This window comes from Miscanthus floridulus, chromosome 17 (genome assembly GCF_019320115.1).
Source record: "Miscanthus floridulus cultivar M001 chromosome 17, ASM1932011v1, whole genome shotgun sequence".
NCBI classification, from domain to species: Eukaryota; Viridiplantae; Streptophyta; class Magnoliopsida; order Poales; family Poaceae; genus Miscanthus; species Miscanthus floridulus.
In genome coordinates, this window is record NC_089596.1 from 93397521 (window position 1) to 93417579 (window position 20059).

The following is a 20059-nucleotide window of genomic DNA, read 5'->3' on the forward strand; positions in this document are numbered from 1 at the left end:
ATACCCGCAAAGGGTCCGGTCTCGACAAAGGGAACCACCGTTCCTAGGTTATGTCACGGGCTACAGAAGAAGGCCAAAGCTCTCAGGGTCCACTGCTCAGAAAAACCTCCGAAGGAGTATTCTACTCCTTCGAAAGCTCGAGGGCTACTGTCGGGGACCAATACTAGGGTACCCGAAGAGCAGGGGCTAATGGTCATTATACGTTAATCCATCCAGGCAGTCAAAGGTGCGACTACAGCTCCAACCGACACCGAGGCCACGGGCTCCGCCTCGTCTGACCTCTGGCCACAGGCTTCGTCTCGCCCGACCTCTAGCCACGGGCTCTATCTCGCCTGACCTCTAGGGGTGGGCTCCGCCTTGTCCGACAACGAGGCCACGGGCTCTATCTCGCCTGACCCCTGAGGGCAGGCTCCACCTCGCCCGATGTCTGAGGGCGGTCTACACCTTGCCCGACGTCTGAGGGCGGGCTCTGCCTTGCCTGACGTCTGAGGGCGAACTCTGCCTCGCCCGATCCCTCAGGCACGGCTCCTAATGGAAGCTCACACTGCCGCCAGCCACTACGGGCCAGAAAGTACAACCCAAGGTCAAACTTCTGGCATTGTACAGGGAGCGGTCAGTCTCAATATGACCCGTCCCCGCGACATGTCATTCCAGGGGACTCACATCGTCCACAATGACAGACACGTGGTCACTATGCTGCCTACTCCCTATATGGCCATTGATTAGCACACTGGTTCGCCGCGCCGAGCACTGGGGTGGAGTGGGACGTTATGACCCGATGACAACGCCAGGGCATGGCATCATCAGTGGACAGGCGCCCGGCGTGGAGCTATCCCTATCGCCACCTGCCATGTCAATGGGGCCCACACGAAGGAAAAGAAAGACCCGACGACCTGAAGGACTTCCTTTCCCTCTCATTCTCCTCTTTTCTCCCATTATAGCCCATGCTTTTCTTTGGCCTATAAAAGGGAAAGCAGGGCGTCCCATTAAATCACACTAGATCGCAACTCATCCCCCAACATCAGATCAGAACTACTAGCATCGAACCTCGAACGCATAGTCGAGCAGCAACCGAGCTCTCGACACCCATTCGTTCTTTCCACCAGAGACTTGGGACCTGTCCCTCTCTCGCCTGTTAGTAACCCCTCCTGCAAACTTTCAGTGCTAGTAACACGAGCAGCAGCAGCAACAAACTGGACGTAGGGACATTTAATAAGGACATGAGCTCCATGCATACGACCATGCTTGGAGATAGAGGACGAGGAGATCAGCGTGGGTGTCCTAACCGAGAAGGAGGCCCGAAGCTCATCCGGTTCGAGTCACCGAGGTGCAGGCCCAAATCAAGTTCGAGACCATCTCAGGTTCTAGGACCAGTCTGTCATAAAACTGATCACACGGGCGCGTTCGGGCTCCATTTTCAATGATCCGCATATGGATGAAAAGCTAATTCAATAAGGAAGTCAATGAAAGTGGTCTCACGTCAAAATCCCTTCAGAATCAACAGAAATCGTCGAAACAAGTCAACGTCTAGAATCTGTCAGGGTGCTGCGACACCGTCTTTTGGTCCGTTGGACCGTGTATCGTGTTTGGGCCCATTAGGGAGCGCCTCCAGGGGGTGACGCCCAAGACACTATAATTAGCAGCCGTCGCTCTCCTTAGGGTTTGTGTTTTGTCTAGTTCTTAATTTCCTCGTGAAACAGACATCGTTTTGCTGCAACTGTGCCGCCAAGGCTGCTTACTGTGAACCAGGACCCCAGTTCTTGATCTTGTTCGCCTGTGACGATTAGTCCTTTCGAATAAAGACTTGAACTCCTTCTTGTTTTCATAAGCCTCATATCTATTTGTAATTTCAGATTACGTTCATCCCATTCTTGCTTGTGTTCTCGATTCGCTTGCAGGAAAGCCTTCTCGGCAAGGTTAATCGCGTTCGCGTGGTTGATAACCAACGAAGCAGTGGTGTAATGGTTGCGGGATCCAAATCAGTCTTGGTTCGAAGCCTAGATCATAAACGTCAAGTCTCCAACAATCGACGCTATCATACCTTTCGGAAGATCGGACCTTGTCCACATCAACATTCTTCCCGAACCAGTATAAACCTCGTGTCCTCTTAGCACACCATCCGAGCCAGACGCGCAATATTAGAAATTTACTTGTTGGTGTTTACTCAAAACACCGACAATCGGCTTAGATGGTTTGCTGAAAATTCTGATATCAGCCTTTTTTATTTTTGCATGTGATTTTCTTCCATCTTCAACTCCTCGATCATATTTTGGTTTTCAACATGTTCACGATAGCAAATTAACCGTATCTTCTTCAAACTCCTCAAGCGTTAGGGCCAAAGTCAGCCAAAGACAAAACGGAAACCAGACTTGAGATGGTCCAACCTGTGGACGGTCAAACAGACGAGCACCCAGGCAACAGACCAAGGAGTGGTCGTATTTTATTTAGGAATAAAAAATGAGTAGAAGAAATGTTTTGTTTTTAATATTAGCTAGAGAAAAGATAGAGATAAAAGGCTTGATTGGTTGATTTCCAAGATTTGTCGTGCCAAAGATTTGGAAGCCAAAAAGTTAGGCAAAAAAATTACCATTGATTTGGCAAGCAAAATGCGAGAGCTTGACAAGTTTTGATAGCAAACCAAATAGTAACCAAAATCGTGGCTTGCTAAATCTTTGGCATGACAAAATTTTGGAAGCGAACCAGCCCAAAGATTGTTTTTGGTGAACGTACTCTCAACTTTATTTTTTCTTTTTGATGAGAGCAAAAACATGTCACAGCTAGACTTCTTGACACAGACGCGGCGTGTGCTACTTCTCTGCACAGCCTCTCCCGATAGGGTCAACGGATACTTGCATCTCCAACTATTTTCGCCGTGAAGCCATGCATATGTTACAATATCAGCATGCAAAAAAACATCCTCCTGAGCAACAGCATTAATAATTAAAGCCTAAATATATCTTTGAGCCAAGTTTTGCTGCCAACGCTCGGCTTGCGTGATCGCTCACTGGACGGCAAAGATCCACGCCCGACGTGGCTGCTCGCGGGGAGTTCCGCTCCGCCATTCATGCGCCAAGACCCCGGGAGGCCGGGATAGGGACGGAACGGGACGGTACCGCGTGACGAACCTGTTCTCCTCGCAGCGGACGAACGGACGAGAGACGAACCCTCCTCGTCCAGTTTCCTCGATCCGGCCGGCCGGCAGAGATCGACGTCGATCGCTCGCGACCGGACCGCCATCGTTCTGCCTGCGCCCTGGTAATTTGCGTTGTCGTGTTCTTGGGCCTCGATCGTGGAAATGCATGTAGCGTCTGTGGTCAGGATTCAGGAGGCCATCGATGTGTACGTCCTCGAATTCGATGGTTCATGCTTTGATCGCCGCCGATGTGGTTGTTTCGTGCGCAGATGAGTTTGCCAGCATCGGAGAGCGACTCCTTGGCCTCACGGCGGTCCAAGAAACCCAAGTGTATGCGGTTGCTGTCCTTTCCTCCTTCGTATTTGTTCTCTCAATTTGATCTGTGTCACTGTCATACGTTTTGAATTATTGCCGGGGTTAAATTTCAAATCCTCTGTTTAAAGACTTACTGGTCATTAGTAATTACTGTAAAAAATTAATAACATTTCGAATGTCATATGCCCAATAATATGTCTTGTGGGGTTTGATGCTTGCATGTTTCTGCAATTGAATGAAGCTTTTCGATGTGAGCAGATTCTAAGTTTACCCAGCAGGAGCTTCCAGCATGCAAGCCACTATTAACTCCTGGAATTGTACGCATTCCATCTTCTGTAAATCCAAAATTCTTTTACTCTAACCATGTGCAGTGCTCTCTCCTAACCTGAATATATATGCATTGGCTAGGTCATTGGTGCTTTCTCGCTCATCGGCGTCATCTTCGTCCCAATTGGCCTCGCCTCGCTGGCTGCATCACAGAATGTATGCGGCTTTCACGTTCAATATACATATGAAACCAAAATTGCAACATTATCCGATGCACCTGGTGTTAATAACCTGATTTGCACACAGATTGTTGAGTTGATAGATCGATATGACGCCGAGTGCGTATCTGCGAACGACAAGGTCGGGTTCATTCAGGATACCAAGACTGACAAAGCGTGCACAAGAAAGATCACCGTGAGTATATGGCATGGGAATATGGGTTTATATATGCAACTTGATACATTTATACGATGGCCTGGATCCATTTCTTTTTCTGTAGACGTGTCTGAGCATGTGTTTCGTTAAGAGAAAGATGAGTGTACACAATGACTAGATCCTAGGACTCGGCTAACCGTCTTGGCGTAGGTAGAAAGTTTTAGAAGGCTACTATTACATAAAACGTTACAAAAATGACCAACCACCAATGGCATACATGAAGGGCTACGTACTACTCTTGGTATCAAGCACGACCCATGATCAAACCCTCACAAAGCAAATTAAAACTTCAACCTAGACCTCCAAACGTCCCGTCAACAACATTCCTAGGGGGCATATCCTTCAAATCATTTATGTTGTGGACTTGTAGTCGATGATGCATTCTCGACACTTGGCAGGCAAATGAGCACTTAGGGAATCAGCTTTCTTCAAGCACTTCTTGACATCCTACATAGTGGAGCCAATGCTCACCATGACCGAAGGACAAAGCACTTGTTTCCCTTTCCAAGAATTATGTTGACCAGAAAACGAGTTCTAACCACCACGACTGGCGACCATGACAAAGGGGTAAAAGCTACTAGAAGAAGCCCCCAAGATGGCCTAGGTGGTAACTTCTTGTGACACTGAAAGCCAAAGCAACAATGCAAAGAGCGACAGGGGCGGACCCACGGGGTATGCCAGGTGGGCCATGGCATACCCTGTGGGGCAGCCTTGTACTACTTAGCGCTGGATTATAATCTTAGATAAAAAAAAAATCTACAACTAAGGCTATAAAGACATCTTGTTAGCCCATTGGTAAGGCCCGCTAGTTCAATTCCCTGCGGCTGCATTTGTTGTTTTTTATTTTCCATTTTGCACTTTTTTGTTCTTATATTTTTCCATTTTATGTTCCCTTTAAATATTAACTGTAGATAATACATTTTTTCTTTAGTTTTCATATTTTTATCTCATCTTGTTGTGTCCCGTGAAACCGAAGTTTTTTTATATATAATGCCGTGAAACTTCAGTTGCGAGTAGTTTTTAAAATCTTATCTTTTATTTATCCCCTCTCAATATTAATAACTATACATATATGATATTTCGCCCTTTATTTTTTTAGTTTTTTTATCCCATGTTGGTGTGCCCCGTGAGATAATATACCTCATCCTTTAGTTTTTTCTATTTTTTTTATCCCCTCTTGTTGTGTCCCATGACACCTCATGTGTCTTTTTTATATTTTTTTTCAATTTTTATACCCTCTAGATATTATAATTATAAATAATATATTTCATCCTTTATATTCTACAAATTTTCATCCCTTGTTGTGTCCTGTGAGATACGCCATGAGATGGAATGGAAATTGGTAGCTATGCATGTCATGGAAATTACTAGCTGTGTATAGTGTTGTGTCCACTTTACAAAGTCTACACTCCAACACTAGTTGTGCATCAGAAAGATTAAGCAAATCAGTTCTTAGAGTGTGGTTCGCAGTTCGTCCAACATTAGTATTAGAAGATAACATATCATGTTAGTTTTTTTTATGAAATTTAATTGATATGGTTTACCGAATTGGCTGCATAAGAAAAAATTTATGGGGCATACCCTGTGTTAAAATTCTAGGTCCGCCACTGAAGAGCGACCACCTTCTGCGGCTGGTGGACCATGAGAAACATCCATGGTTTGGCATAGAGCTTCCATTCCATCTAACCCAATGGAATCAAAATGGCAGTCTCCATTAAGTGCAACCTAACTAGCGGTGGACACCACCAATGAGATTTGCAATTGAGCAAGCAACCTAACGACCAGGAGGAGGTGGAGCTATCGCCAAGCCATAGCAGCCCCAATCATAACTAACCAAAGATGATCTTTTTGGGTGATGCAAAGGAATTGAGGGTGTCGAGGATGACATTGAAGATAGCGGTTATCGCACGTCGATGAGTGCATTGATCAATGAGAACCTCCTTAGCAAGGCATGGAGCCACACCAACTTGTGAATGCATGGTCGCGTCCAAGAAGGCCTCTCTAGCTCCTTGCAAAGTTGGACTTTGGTGACCAACAACGACTTGCTTTCTTCTGCGATGTTGAGACGAAAGGCGACCTCCACGCTGATCTCCAAGGGTGTGTTTGGTTTGTGGACAAGGGTGGATTGGATATAGATATCCATGGATATCGGGATATGGATATCTATATTGTCTGTTTGGTTGGGTGGATGGAACAAGCCATTTTTTTGTTTGGTTTGATGGATATGTGTTGGACGGGGCGAGCCATTTTTTTGTTTAGTTGGATGGACAAGGAAGCTGCAATCACCACCTACCCAAACTGGTGAGGTTACCCCTTCAAACATGCACAAACAGTTGCAACCCATGTACAAAACGCATGACATCTTGATAAACACATGCATTGTCTGAACAGAAATTACACATGTAGATAATTAGCAGGTTTTAGAACTTCCTCATATTACATACAAAATATATAATAACCCAAGAGTGCAATGTTTGATGGGTTACAAGCACGTCTGCTACAAATATATAGATTAACCCGCAGTGCATTGTCTATGGGGTACTAGCAAAAGAGTTGTAGCAGTACTCGTGTGCAACAAGGCATAACAATCATATCTTCAGTTTCCAAGGAAGTGCTCGATAATGAACTTTGCAACCTAGTTCAGCTTGTGAGATAACGACAGAGAACAAAAGGCTCTAGCTTTGCTAGGACGGTCAACAAGATGCTCATGGTAAAATGACAAATGGATGTCATCAAAGCCTGGAAGACTACAAACAACATCATACAAACCTTTAGGAAGTTCCTCGGGCATTCCAGCCTTCTCTATAGCACAAGAGATTCTTTCCCCAACTTTTTTCATTGCTTGTATTAGTCCATCATCTTCCCTCTCCCTTTCAGTTGTCTTTGCTCTTTTGTTAGGTCTGGTAACTGAAGACGTCGCTCCATCAGCAGCAGCAGCAATAGTTTCACCATCCCCATCATCTTCACCTTGTTCATTTTCACTAATTCCAGTAGCTAGAGGCTCATTTGATCCCTTTGCATACTTCCCTGTGGCCACAGTAGCACCAAAGATAGTGGCCATCTCACCATAGTGCTCAATAGGCTTGTTGAAGAATTCCACATCAGATTTATGATCCTTGCAATATATGGGCAAACTATTAGACCAACTAGAATGAAAACTGGAAGACAATATTGAAATAAAAATTATGGCAGCAAGGGTACCGCAATATAGCTTGTATAATGCTCATGGTCAAGAGAAATGACATAGTTGACTTCATCCCAAAGAGCACCACTCAAACTCCTGAGTTTGTTGATCCTCACATACTTCCTCTTCTTTGTTCTAAGATGGTTACTAATCTGCTCCCCAGTCCTCTTGTACTTGAAGTGGTCATTCAAAGTTTTGGCACAAGAGTTCAAATGGGTCTTCTTGAAACTTGATGATGTTTTGCCATTAGCCACTACATTAGCAAGGTAAGTAAGCACGAAAGAAGACATTGCAGAAGGCCAAGTGACATGGCCCCCACCCTCAGCCTGCTCCCTAGTAGCCTCAAATTCCATTTCCCTAGCACAATGTCATTCAAATTTAAACATCAGTTTGCAAAAAAAACAGCAAGCCATACATATGTTCAGCATGAAAAAACAGCAATCCGTACACATGTCTTCATTACAGTAAAGGAAAATTCAACAAGCCATACATATGTCCTTATTACAATGAAATCAAAATTCAACAAGCCACACATGTCTTTATTACAATACAATGAAAATTCAGCAAACCATAAATAATACAAATTATTCTTGTAAATAATTTTGGTGGTCTTGCCACATAGCAATGGCAATTCCGTGCCTAAAATTAATCATATATTGATGCTCACTAGCTTGCCCACTTGATGAATCAGCATAGTTATGGTTTGGTATGTAATTTGTCTCTTGTGCGGAGGAGATGTGCGGCGTGGGGCGGAGATGTGCGGCGTGCGGCAAGGCGAGGAGCGCCTCCCTGTGCAGAGAGCAAGAGTGGAGAGAGGAGTCTGGAGGAGAGCGGTGACCGTGGATAACCTCGTCCGCTCATTTCTGGTGGCCACGGTATACAGGATCAAAGGAGAATATACCCTGTTCTGGATATCCATGGCCAGCTCGTCCATAGAACCAAACAGCCCTCATCCAGGGATATCCACATCCCATCCCTAGATATCCCATGAACCAAACACACCCCAACTGAATTTGTAACACCCCAGCCCATTAGTAGCCTATTGTAGTTGTGAAGTTGGCCCATGTAGCCCAAGCGGCACATGTGGAGTTGTTGTTGGTGGGTTTAGTACCACCTTATTAGAAGTTTAGAAGGGTGAGGGCCAGCTTATAATCCTTGTTGTTCCAAATATAGCACCTCCGGGTTAACCCTTTTACACGAAGCGAGGACGAAAGTGTAAGAAAGGTGCTACACGTATGCAGGTCCGTTTCACGTGCGGAGCTTGACCATATAAGCAGTTCTTGGACGTAGGGTGTTATAGAATCTCACAAGTTAGACAAGATGGCACAACTAGCGAGAAAGGGGTGATGACCATAGTGGAAAGGCATGCAGGCGCGTTCCACGTGCGGAGCTTGGCCATATAAATAGTTTTTGGACGCGGGGTGTTACAGAATCTCACAAGCTAGACAAGATGGGTGTTACAGAATCTCACAAGGTAGACAAGATGGCACAACTAGCGAGAAATGGGTGATGACCATGGTGGAAAGGGGGACTACTGCCTTGGCAACCTCGACCATGTCAGTGCAAGCCCGTTTTCCACGTGCAGAGCTTGGCCATATAAGCCGTTTTTGGACACGGGGTGTTACAGAATCTCACAAGCTAGACAAGATGGCACAACTAGCGAGAAAGGGGTGATGACCATGGTGGAAAGGGGGACAACTGCCTTGTCAACCTCGACCATGGCAGCTAGAAGAGTCAGTGGATGATGTCATGCGACAGGCAGCGACTGAGATGAGGCTGTACCTTGGGAAGCACCATTTGTAGTTGTAGATCTATATCCACAAGGGGATACAACGACCCTATCGTCCACAACGATGGCGGGTGGTTGAGATGTGGCGACCGTGGGCAAGCAAGGGTGCTCCAAAGGTGGGCACTGGGGGAGCTGAAAAGATTCCATCAAAGCAAAATCAAATTACTTGGCGCAAAACTACTAGGATGGGTGCAAGGTCGCGACGCGTGATATAGGGGAGACACGCCTAGGGTTTCCCCACTGGCAATTTGTGCCTCTGCTCCCTTTCCGTCTCTCCGCACCACTCCTCTCATCTTGTGTTTTTCACCGGCCACTCGCCCTCGCGGCTTCCTCCTCTTTTCTTTGCTACGATCTCACTGTGTAGCTTTCGAAAACTAAGCATTTGGTAAATAATGATGGTGGTGTATCATTTTTCAGGTGCCCAAGCCAATGAAAGGACCGATACACATATATTACCAGCTTGAAAATTTCTACCAGAATCATCGCCGGTATGGTGAACCCTAGAACTTATTGCTTTACAGTATATAAACTCTGTCATGTCAAATGATTTTCCGTGTCAGGCGCACAAAGAGGCTATTCATTGTCGGCTTGAATGTTGTATATCATCATGTAACGTTAACCCCAGGTACGTCAAGAGTCGTAACGACAAGCAGTTGCTGTACAAGGATGCTGCGAGCACGATAACAAACTGTGAGCCTGAAGCCACCAGTGAAGACGGTGGCGCGCCCATCGTGCCCTGCGGCCTCATCGCCTGGAGCTTGTTCAACGACACCTACTCGTTCTCTCTCAACAAGAAGGCCGTCGAGGTGAACAAGAAGAACATTGCCTGGGACAGCGACAAGAACAAAAAGTTTGGCAGCGATGTTTTCCCCAGCAATTTCCAGAAAGGCGGACTCATCGGCGGTGCTAAACTGAACGAGAAAATACCAGTAAGCTAGTAGTGCATGCATCGATCAACTAACTTCTGCTCAATATGCATCAGAGAGAGCTAGTGAGGAACCAGATTGCTTTTGGTCTGTTTCAGCTGAGTGAGCAGGAGGACCTCATTGTCTGGATGCGAACCGCGGCCCTCCCGACATTCAGGAAGCTGTACGGCAGGATCGAGTCGGACATAATGGCGAGCGACGAGATCACGGTGGTGATCCAGAACAACTACAACACTTACAGCTTCGGGGGAACGAAGGCGCTGGTGCTGTCCACCACGTCGTGGATCGGCGGCAGGAACAACTTCATCGGCGTCGCGTACGTCGCCATCGGCGGCATCTGCCTCTTCCTCGCCATGGGCTTCGTCATCCTCTACGTGATTAAGCCAAGGTAATTAAAGTCGTGTCGATCTCCATCAGGTGATGTTGCACACATTTGTTTCAACCAAACTATGTTTTGCGCATTTTTCAGGGCCCTTGGAGACCCTAACTACTTGTCATGGAACAAAGAAAACCCAGACCATCCCAACTGATCATTGAAAGGCGCTGCTAGGTCCAGTGTGTGCAGATCAGCGCAGGCACAGGCATGTCGATCAGTGGCAAGTTGTTTATTCGTGTTCATTAATTTGTTTTGTTATTATGCTCTCGATACATGTAGGTAGGCGTAACATGGTGAAAAAGTTTATTTGGAGATGTTTCTTAATTATTAACCATGCATGTATGTAGTATATAAACTTACCGGGAGCTGTTATTGTCCATAAGCTAAACGGAATCAGCGTGGTGGAATCAAAACGTTGTATTCTGTCAGATCTTTGCCGCGTTGCCTCTCGAGGTGTCCTGGGCAAAAACTTGCGAGAACCGCCGGATTTGTAGGCGATGCCGCCGCCCGCCGGCCCGCCGGTGCTCCGGCTCAATTTGCCTGGCCGGCTTGGCCTCTCTCACTCTCAGGCACGACGAGGACGTAGAGCTACGTAGAAGAAATCGGACAACGACAGGCCGGTGCCGGTGAAGCAAGACTGACTTTTTTCATCTCAATCTCAGTAAAAAAAAAAGAATGACTTTTTGAAAGAAAAGAAAGTGAAGCAAGACTGACTGACTGTCACTGTCACTGTCACTGAGCGATAGGACCGGGAGAGAATGGAGAACTCCCCACGCAATTGCCGCGCTTGTCTCTGCCGTGATCGATCCATCCATGATCCATCTATCGCTACGCTAGATTTGTATATCATTGTCGGTCTTATCACTGTTGGATTTGTGAGAATCGGCAGTAATATACCTTCACTGTCGGTTATGAGCTTGAAAATAAAAAAATGATAGGTATGAGCTAAAACCGACAGTGAAGGACCACATCACTGTCGGTTTTTTGCTTGAACCGGCAGTGTTTTGGCGGGCACTCATCAGTGCCGGTTTAAGCCAAGAGCCGATAGTGATTGGGCTCTATCACTGTCGGTTCTAGCCAAGAACCGACGGTGATAAGCCTACAACACAAAAAGGCTGCAGCCGTCCTCTCCTTCTTCCTCTCTTTCATCTCGGGAATAGAGGCGCGTATTTGGACCCTTCCCTCCATTGTTGCGGCTGCTCTTCACCATAAAGCTAGTGCTTGGATTTTGAAGAATGGCTTGATCTTTTTGCTTTAAGGTTAGTAACAAACATCCACTCCTTTGATTTTGTTGCTTAATTAGCTTCGTTTTGATAGCTACATTGCTTGATTCTCATTCTAGTTCTTTCTCCATTCTAGAGAGCACTTTTCCAATTGGATATTTATGCGAGTCTCAAATTATGGTGAATCCATCATTCAAAAGGTTGGTGTCTATGAACACATTTAAATTCCTAGCTAATTATTCCATGGTGGTCAAGATCATCATTGTTAGTATGTGATGCTATAATTAGTTTTTAGAAATAGAGTAGAATAGTTGTTCTTCAATATTGTGCAATAATTATTTTTTACTACGATTTTTAAGGGCCGGGGCTACCAATTTTAATTTTTCAATAATTAGTGTATAATAATGTTTTCTAAAAATGGTACTTTCGAGCTACAATTGTTGTTCATGAAGCTCGACTTCTTATTAATTCTTTGTAATTACTGTCTCAGTATTTTTTGTGCAGAGATGGATCGAGAGTGGATGCATCTGTCCCGAACGGACAAGCGGTACATGCATGGCGTCAGCCAGTTTATCACCGATGCCAAAGCCCATGCTAGGAATGGAAATCATGTCTTCTGTCCATGCAAAGATTGCAAGAATCATAGGAACTTTCGTCAAATTGAGTCTATACAATCGTACTTGATTACTAGGGGTTCATGCCAAACTATACGATATGGACTATGCATGGCGAGGTTGGTGTGAATGTTCTACAGGGAAACGATGATGATGTGGACATGCTTGACGTAGCCATCCACAATGCTGACGAGAAACCCGGTGTCAACACGGAACCTATTGCCACAGTTAATAATGTATTTAGGAACACGCTAGTTAACAATACCGAGGATAACGATGGCATTTCTCAGCTGCTACGTAATGTAGAGACCGGATGTCTTAGTGAAAGACAGCTGAGAAAGTTAGAGAAAATAGACAAGATGGCAAAACACCATTGTATAGGAATTGTACAATGAGCAAACTGGAAGCCGACATCATACTGTTAGAGTTCAAATCGACAAACGGATTGAGCGATAAAGGAATCGATCAGTTGTTAGGTATAATAAGGAAAATGCTCCCAGAAAAAAATAAGTTGCCAGAAAAGACATACTTTTCTAAGCAAATGATCTGCCCCATCGGCCTCGAGGTTGAAAAAATCTATGCGTGTTCTAATGATTGCATATTATACCATGGAGAAAAATACAAAGACTTGGATAAGTGTCTCAAGTGTGAAGCTCCACGGTACAAGGAAGGGCCGTCAGATGAGGGTACCAAGACCAGAGGAGGTCCTGTAAAGGTCGTTTAGTGTTTCTCTATAGCTCACCGGGTGCATAGGTTGTTTGCATGTGCAAAGTCAGCCAAGCTGTTGCGCTGGCATGACGAAGAGTGTAAGAAAGATATAATGATGAGGCACCCTGCTGATAGGCATGACTGGAGGACTGTCAATACTATGTTCTATAAGGATATTGGTGGAGAGGTAAGGCACATTTGGTTTGCTTTGAGCATAGATGGGATAAATCCTTTCGATCAGGTTAGAAGCAATCATAGCATCTGGCCAGTGACGCTCTGTATATACAACCTTCCACCTTAGGTCTGTATGAAGCGGTCGTACATCCAGATGCCACTACTGATCCAAGGGCCAAGACAACCTGGGAATGATATCGATGTGTTTCTAGAACCAGTGATCGATGAACTAGTGGAGATGTTTAAAAAGGGTGTGCCGGATATTTGGGACGAGCACAAAAAGGAACATGTCATGATCAAAGGAGTACTTATCGCTATAATCACCGACCTACCAGGTCGAGGTTCGTTGTCCGGAGAGAAGACAAAAGGCTATACTGGATGTGTTGAGTGCTTGGACGACACCATTGTGGTAAATCTGCCAAATAACTCGAAGATAGTTTATATGGGACACCGTAGGTTCCTACCTAAGGATCACCCTTACAGCAGGAACAGAAAAGATTTCAACGGTACTATTGAGAAACACTTAGCTCCAAAATATCGAGACGGACCTGCAATACTTCGAGAACTCAACAAACTAGAGGTTATCCTTGAGAAAGGGGGACAATGCAGTAGCAGCGCCTGATGGGAGCGTTTGGAAGAAAAAATCGGTTTTCTGGAAACTACCTTACTGTCCATTTCTGAGTGTACGCCACTATCTTGATCCCATGCACATCACTAAAAACATGTGCACTAACACTCTTAACACCTTGATGGACACCGGGGGGACATCGAATGATTCACTAGCCACACGCCTAGACATGCAACACTTGGGAATCAGGAAGGAGCTACATCCTATGGAGCTAGAGAATGGCCAGTTCGAACTTCCGGTTGCGTCATGGACATTGAAGAAGGAAGAAAAGCATGCGCTTATTTCTTTCTCCAATGAACTCAAAGTTTCGATGGGCTACTGTGCGAACCCGAAGAGGCTAGTGCACATGAGAGAACTCAAGTTCAACTATGGCCCTATGAAGGCTCATGACTGTCATGTCATTATGACTCAGCTGCTCCCTGTTGCCCACGTGGTATCCTCCCCCCAAAGGTTCATGCCCCAATCATAAAGCTTTGTTCATTCTTCAACACGATCTCGAAAAAGGTCATTGATGTGTCCACGCTAGAGCAGCTGTAGTGGGACATAGCCGAAACTCTCGTTAGGCTTGAGATGCCTTTCCAGCCAACTTACTTTGATATCTCATTGCATCTGCTCATTCATCTTGTTGACCAAATTAGAGCCCTTGGCACAATGTACCTGCATCAGATGTTCTCTTTCGAAAGATTGATGAAAGTTTTTAGGAGGTATGTTAGGAATAGATTCAGGCCAGAAGGGGACATAGTTGAAGGATGGTCAATGGAGGAGGCCATTAAGTTCTGCACATATTATCTAGACATCAAAAGGGTCGGAGTTCCAGAATCTTGTCACGAGGGAAGACTACGTGGCAAAGGAACGATCGGGGAGAAATCCGTTACAGTAGACGACCCTGTTTCTTTCAGACAGGCACAGTTCGCTGTTCTCCAGCAAGCCGAGGGTATGATGCCATACATTGACGAGCACAGGCAATCGCTGCAAACTCTGTATCCGAGTAGGTCACAAGTTTGGCTGGATAAAAAACATAAGGAGGAATTTGTTAGCTGGTTGCGATATCGCTTGCTTGGAATAAAGTTGAGTAATCAACTGGATACCTTAGCCAAGGGACCTTCGAGTACATATCTTAAGTACCAAGGGTATGAGATCAATGGATTCACATTTTACACAAAAAAAACAAGATGGAAAGAGAACATACCAAAATTGTGGTGTTCATTTTGATGCTCACGATGAAAATGACAACGTGCAGGCGACATATTATGGTTTCATAGAGGAGATATGGGAGCTAGCCTACGGTCCGTTGAAGGCAGCTCTTTTTCGCTGCCTGTGGGTCCGGCTCGAGGAAATCAACACTGACAGCGAAGGATTCACTACCGTTGATCTTACTAAGACCACATATAGAGACGACATCTTCGTCCTTGCAAGAGATGTTATGCAAGTCTTCTGTACAAGGGACAACAAGACAAAAGGAATGCTAAAAGTAGTGCTAGAAGGAAAAAGAAAGATTATCAGTGTCGATGGAGTAACGAACGAAGAAGACTACAGGGGCTATCAGGAAATGCCTCTATTTGGGGCGAACGTACCCCTACCTATCCTTTAAAAGGGTGACGAACCTACTTACGTATGAATTGATCACAATGAGGCCCTCATTGTTGATGCACCTAAAGATAGTTAGATTATTGTTAACTATGTAATCATTATGTAGACGTTGTATCAGTAATTCGCACTGAATATTTAGTTTATATTTTGTGCGCATCTCTACAATATAATTATTGACTATGTAATCAAATATTAAAATTATGTTCACAAACACTATTATTTGATAATTATAGACCATTAATTAATTATCATAGAATTAAATAATCAAGACATAAATTTTTGTGTTATTTTAGAATGTAAACTAACTATATTATTTCTATTAATAAATAAATAATGAAAAGCAAACTAAGCGAACTCCCTATCCTAGCTCAGCGGTTAAGGCCGCACACTCTGTACTCTGAGACCCACACTCGAATCCCAGGCGGACCAAACTTTTTTGATTTTGCATTTATTATTTAGTAGTGCATTACGACAGGATAAAAGAAAAAGAACAACTAATTCTAATGTAATCCCTATTCTAGCGTAGTGGTTAAGGGTCGAAACTAAGAACCCCGAGACCTGGGATCGAATCCTAGGCTTGGAATTTTTTATATATTTTTTATAAAAAGGATACGAGACTGTGATTTTTTTATATTTTTTTACTAAAAGGCTGCAATGGTGGCAGGGCCCTTCATTGCCGTTTTTTGTTTTAAAATCGACAGTGATAGCGCTGCGATGGCAGGCTCCAAACCGATAGTCATTTTTTTATATTTTTTTTACTAAAAGGCTACGATGGTGGCAGGGCCCTTTACTGTCGGTTTTGGTTCTAAAACCGGCAGTGACAGCGCTGCGATGGCAGGCTCCAAACCGATAGTCATTTTTTAATATTTTTTTACTAAAAGGCTGCGATGGTGGCAGGCACTTCACTGTTGGTTTTGGTTTTAAAACCGGCAGTGATAGCTTCTATCATAGTCGGTTGCTCAAACTGACACAGAAGGCCCAATTCACTGACAATTTTTAAACTAAAACCGACAGTGATGTGTAGATGCTCCTCACATGCCAACAGTACTCCCACGACCACAACAGTTGGAACACTGCTTCCACCTACCCCGACAACTTTAGTTTAGAAATAAAAATGTACCACGACTGCTAGCCCCTATAAAATGGCCCTCGGCTAGGAGCTAGCCTCTCCATGTATGTTGGTTTCAGCCAGGCCTTATCATCTATGATACAATATTTTTCTCTCACAACAAACCATAGATATCGTTATGCATCATAGTCCACCAAAATGGTACACACATGAGGCCACCTTCACTGTCGATTTTATTTAAAAACCAACAGTGATGTCCATGCCCCCCTATATAAAATAAACTGTCGGCCACATACATCAATCCCACCCACCCATGAACTCTCTCAGTCTCATTTCTTACGTTTCACTCTCACTTCTCAAGACATCCACTCTCTCTCTCTCTCTACGTGATTTGGTCATGGCTCCTGTATTTTTCAATGGTATTGATATGTTGTCTTCTCCAATATTCTATCTATATTTATTTGATCTATATTTATATTCATGTTTCTTTGCATTCTATATTTATATATATTCTTATTCCTTATATTCGATCTATATTTAATTATGTTGCCACATTTTACTTGGAAGAATTTTTTTGTGCATATATTTTATGTTCATATTTTCATTTTATTGATCAGGTGGTATGAACAACGGATCTCCCCCACCATAAGAACCAGGTTTCCACCCTGGAGATGAGCCATTCGCTCCTAATGTGGCCATTCCACAGTTCCCTGTTCCAGCTATTGTATAAAATATTTTTCAACATCTTTTGTTTTTTTATGCTAACATATAAGTGTAATTAGTTTAATATCATTGTTGCATGCATATATGTCGCAGACTATATTCCCAATAGATTGGCTGTGAACAGCACTTAGCTGGTTCTTTATCTCGGACATCGTCGAGAACACGGTATCTAATGTAAGTGGTCGGCCATGGACGTGTGAACTCAGTTTTTTCATCCCTGTGAGGGGTTCAAATCATCAGAACCATATCCACGGGATGGGAATACAGAGCCCAGACGTGATAGGCGCCCAATTAAGTGTTGTGCGCATCTATTTAGATGCACTTCGACGTATTTGCTATGATGTGCTTGATTTCTTACACTTCAAGGCACTTGCTTTGAATGCTGGTGATATCCCCATCCCACAAGCAAGCGAATGGTTTGCGAGCTACAACCATGCGGATGTGGTAAAATGATCACTTATACCTGAGTTATGGTTATTTATTGTTTATTATTGTAATAACATTCTCTAATTTTTTTCTTTTTCTCCGCATGCAGATTACGCTACAAGACCTTACCTATGCTGCATGTGGCTTGTGGGCCGTTCTAGACCAAGCTATGGAGCAACTCAGGTACGATTAGTACTTCTGCAATGGAAATCTCAGCCAGCTCACTATAGAAGGACGTCAGTACTGCATAAGGATTACTAACAGGGGCAGTGGTCGTTCAGTAGGTTACATCTATGGCCGACCATTCTTTCGGTATTGTGAGGCACGAGAGAGTGCACTTATACGGGCATTGGACTTCATCGATACAAGCGAATACATAATCCATGACATCAATTACCATATATGGCTACAGAGGCATGTTAGTGTGCGTGGCTTGATCGATCTCGGCAGTGATTCCGATAGTAATTAATGTTTATTTAGCTAGGTTTTTAAGATCGTAGTTTAATTGGGTTCTAATTTTAATATGTACGGCTTTGTGTGTTTAATTATTATCATGCATGTAATTCGTGTAACATTTGTTGGGCAACTAGAAATATATATTCCGGTGTCGTATTGGTCTCAAAATTATTCTTAGGCTTCCATGTGCCACGTGCGAAGGAAACACTTAGTTTATGATTTTTTAGAGATGGTTTGCTACTTTCTGAGGTTTAATTGAATTTCCGTGCGACGACACCGTTTAATTATAGGTTGAACTGAGTCTACCCACGAAAAGATCTAGAATGGTATCAAACTTTTACATAGGCTCTAATATGCCCTAGGGATAAGAATTTTGTAGAGGTGGATGAAAAAATCTATTGGGTCTAAGATGAAATTCACCCTCTTTTGTCTCATTCGGCACAGAGAAAATATAATAAATAAAAAAATGATTAGAAAAATCTCAGATCCTATGTGGGGTCTTAATTTGGGTGTACATGCTTGTCAAAAAAATTTTAAGTCATTTCAAAATAAACGGAGTATACATGCTTCACAGAGATACATGTGCCCTTTCATCGAACCATGACTATACACATAGGTTATCAAGGTTTCTATGGTTCATAGGCATTCCGGTATCGTATTAGTCTCAAAATTATTCTCAGGCTTGCACGTGCCACGTGTGAAGGAAACACCAAGTTTAGGATTTTTCGGAGATGGTTTGCTACTTTCTGTGGTTTAATTGAATTTCCGCGCAACGACGCCGTTTAATTATAGGTTGAACTGAGTCTACCCACGAAAAGATCAAGAATAGTGTCAAACTTTTACACAGGCTCTAATGTGCCCTAGAGATAAGAATTTTGTGGAGGTGGATGAAAAAATCTATTGGATCCAAGATGAAATTCACCCTCTTTTGTCTCATTCGGCACAGAGAAAATATAATAAATAAAAAAATAATCAGAAAAACCCCAGATACTGTGTGGGGTCTTAATTTGGGTGTATATGCTTGTCAAAAAAATTTAAGCCATTTCGAAATAGGCGAAGTATACATGCTTCACAGAGGTACATGTGCCTTTCATCGAACCATAACTATACACATAGGTTATAAGGTTTCTGTGGTTCATACGCATTCCGGTGTTGTATTGGTCTTAAACTTTTTCTTAGGCTTGTACGTGCCACGTGCGAAGAAAACACCTAGTTTGGGATTTTTCGGAGATGGTTTGCTACTTTCTAAGGTTTAATTGAATTTCCGCGCGACGATACCGATTAATTATAGGTTGAACTGAGTCTACCCACGAAAAGATCTAGAATGGTGCCAAACTATTACATAGGCTCTAATATGCCCTAGGGATAAGAATTTTGTGGAGGTGGATAAAAAAATCTATAAGGTCCAAGATGAAATTCACCCTCTATTGTCTCATTCGGCACATAGAAAAATATAATAAATAAAAAAATGATTAGAAAAACCTAAGATCCTTTGTGAGATCTTAATTTGGGTGTACAAGCTTGCCAAAAAAATTTCAAGCCATTTCGACATAGGAATACATATGCTTCTATTTATTTAATATATAAAATAATTTTTTAATATATATAAACATCACTGTCGGTTTCAAAAAATCGACAGTGATGAGAAGAAACCGATAGTGATGCTGGTTATCACTATTGGTTTATTTTGAAAATCGGCAGTGATATATAAAAAATAAAAAAAAATTATGCCAGCCCTCGGGTTTGAGCTCGGGTCTCGGGCTGTAGAGTTTAGAGACTTAACTGCTACGCTAGTATAGGATGTGTGCCAAGGTTTTTTTTTGACCTTTAGACCGCTTAACAAATTATAAAATTAAACCAAAAAAATTGGGCCACCCGGAATTCGAACACGGGTATCAGGGGCTAAGTTGCGGGGTCTTAACCGTTGAGCCAGTAGAAGGTATTCGAAAAAAGTAGAAAAGATAACTTACTTATGCTGGGACCGCTACTTAGCAATCACTGCCGGTTTAAAGAATGGCCCGAC

At 43.5% G+C, this 20059-nt stretch overlaps 1 protein-coding gene across 1 annotated transcript; it reads left to right on the forward strand.

The window, feature by feature from the left end:
* The first annotated feature begins 3039 nt into the window (after positions 1-3039).
* LOC136517892 (ALA-interacting subunit 1-like) lies at positions 3040-10820 on the forward strand. Its single transcript, XM_066511549.1, has 9 exons — positions 3040-3255; positions 3403-3463; positions 3707-3765; positions 3857-3931; positions 4022-4129; positions 9541-9611; positions 9749-10052; positions 10148-10437; positions 10519-10820. Exons 2-9 carry the CDS (start codon positions 3403-3405, stop codon positions 10577-10579), a joined length of 1029 nt encoding a protein of 342 aa, XP_066367646.1. The 5' UTR covers positions 3040-3255; the 3' UTR covers positions 10580-10820.
* The last annotated feature ends 9239 nt before the right edge of the window (positions 10821-20059 follow it).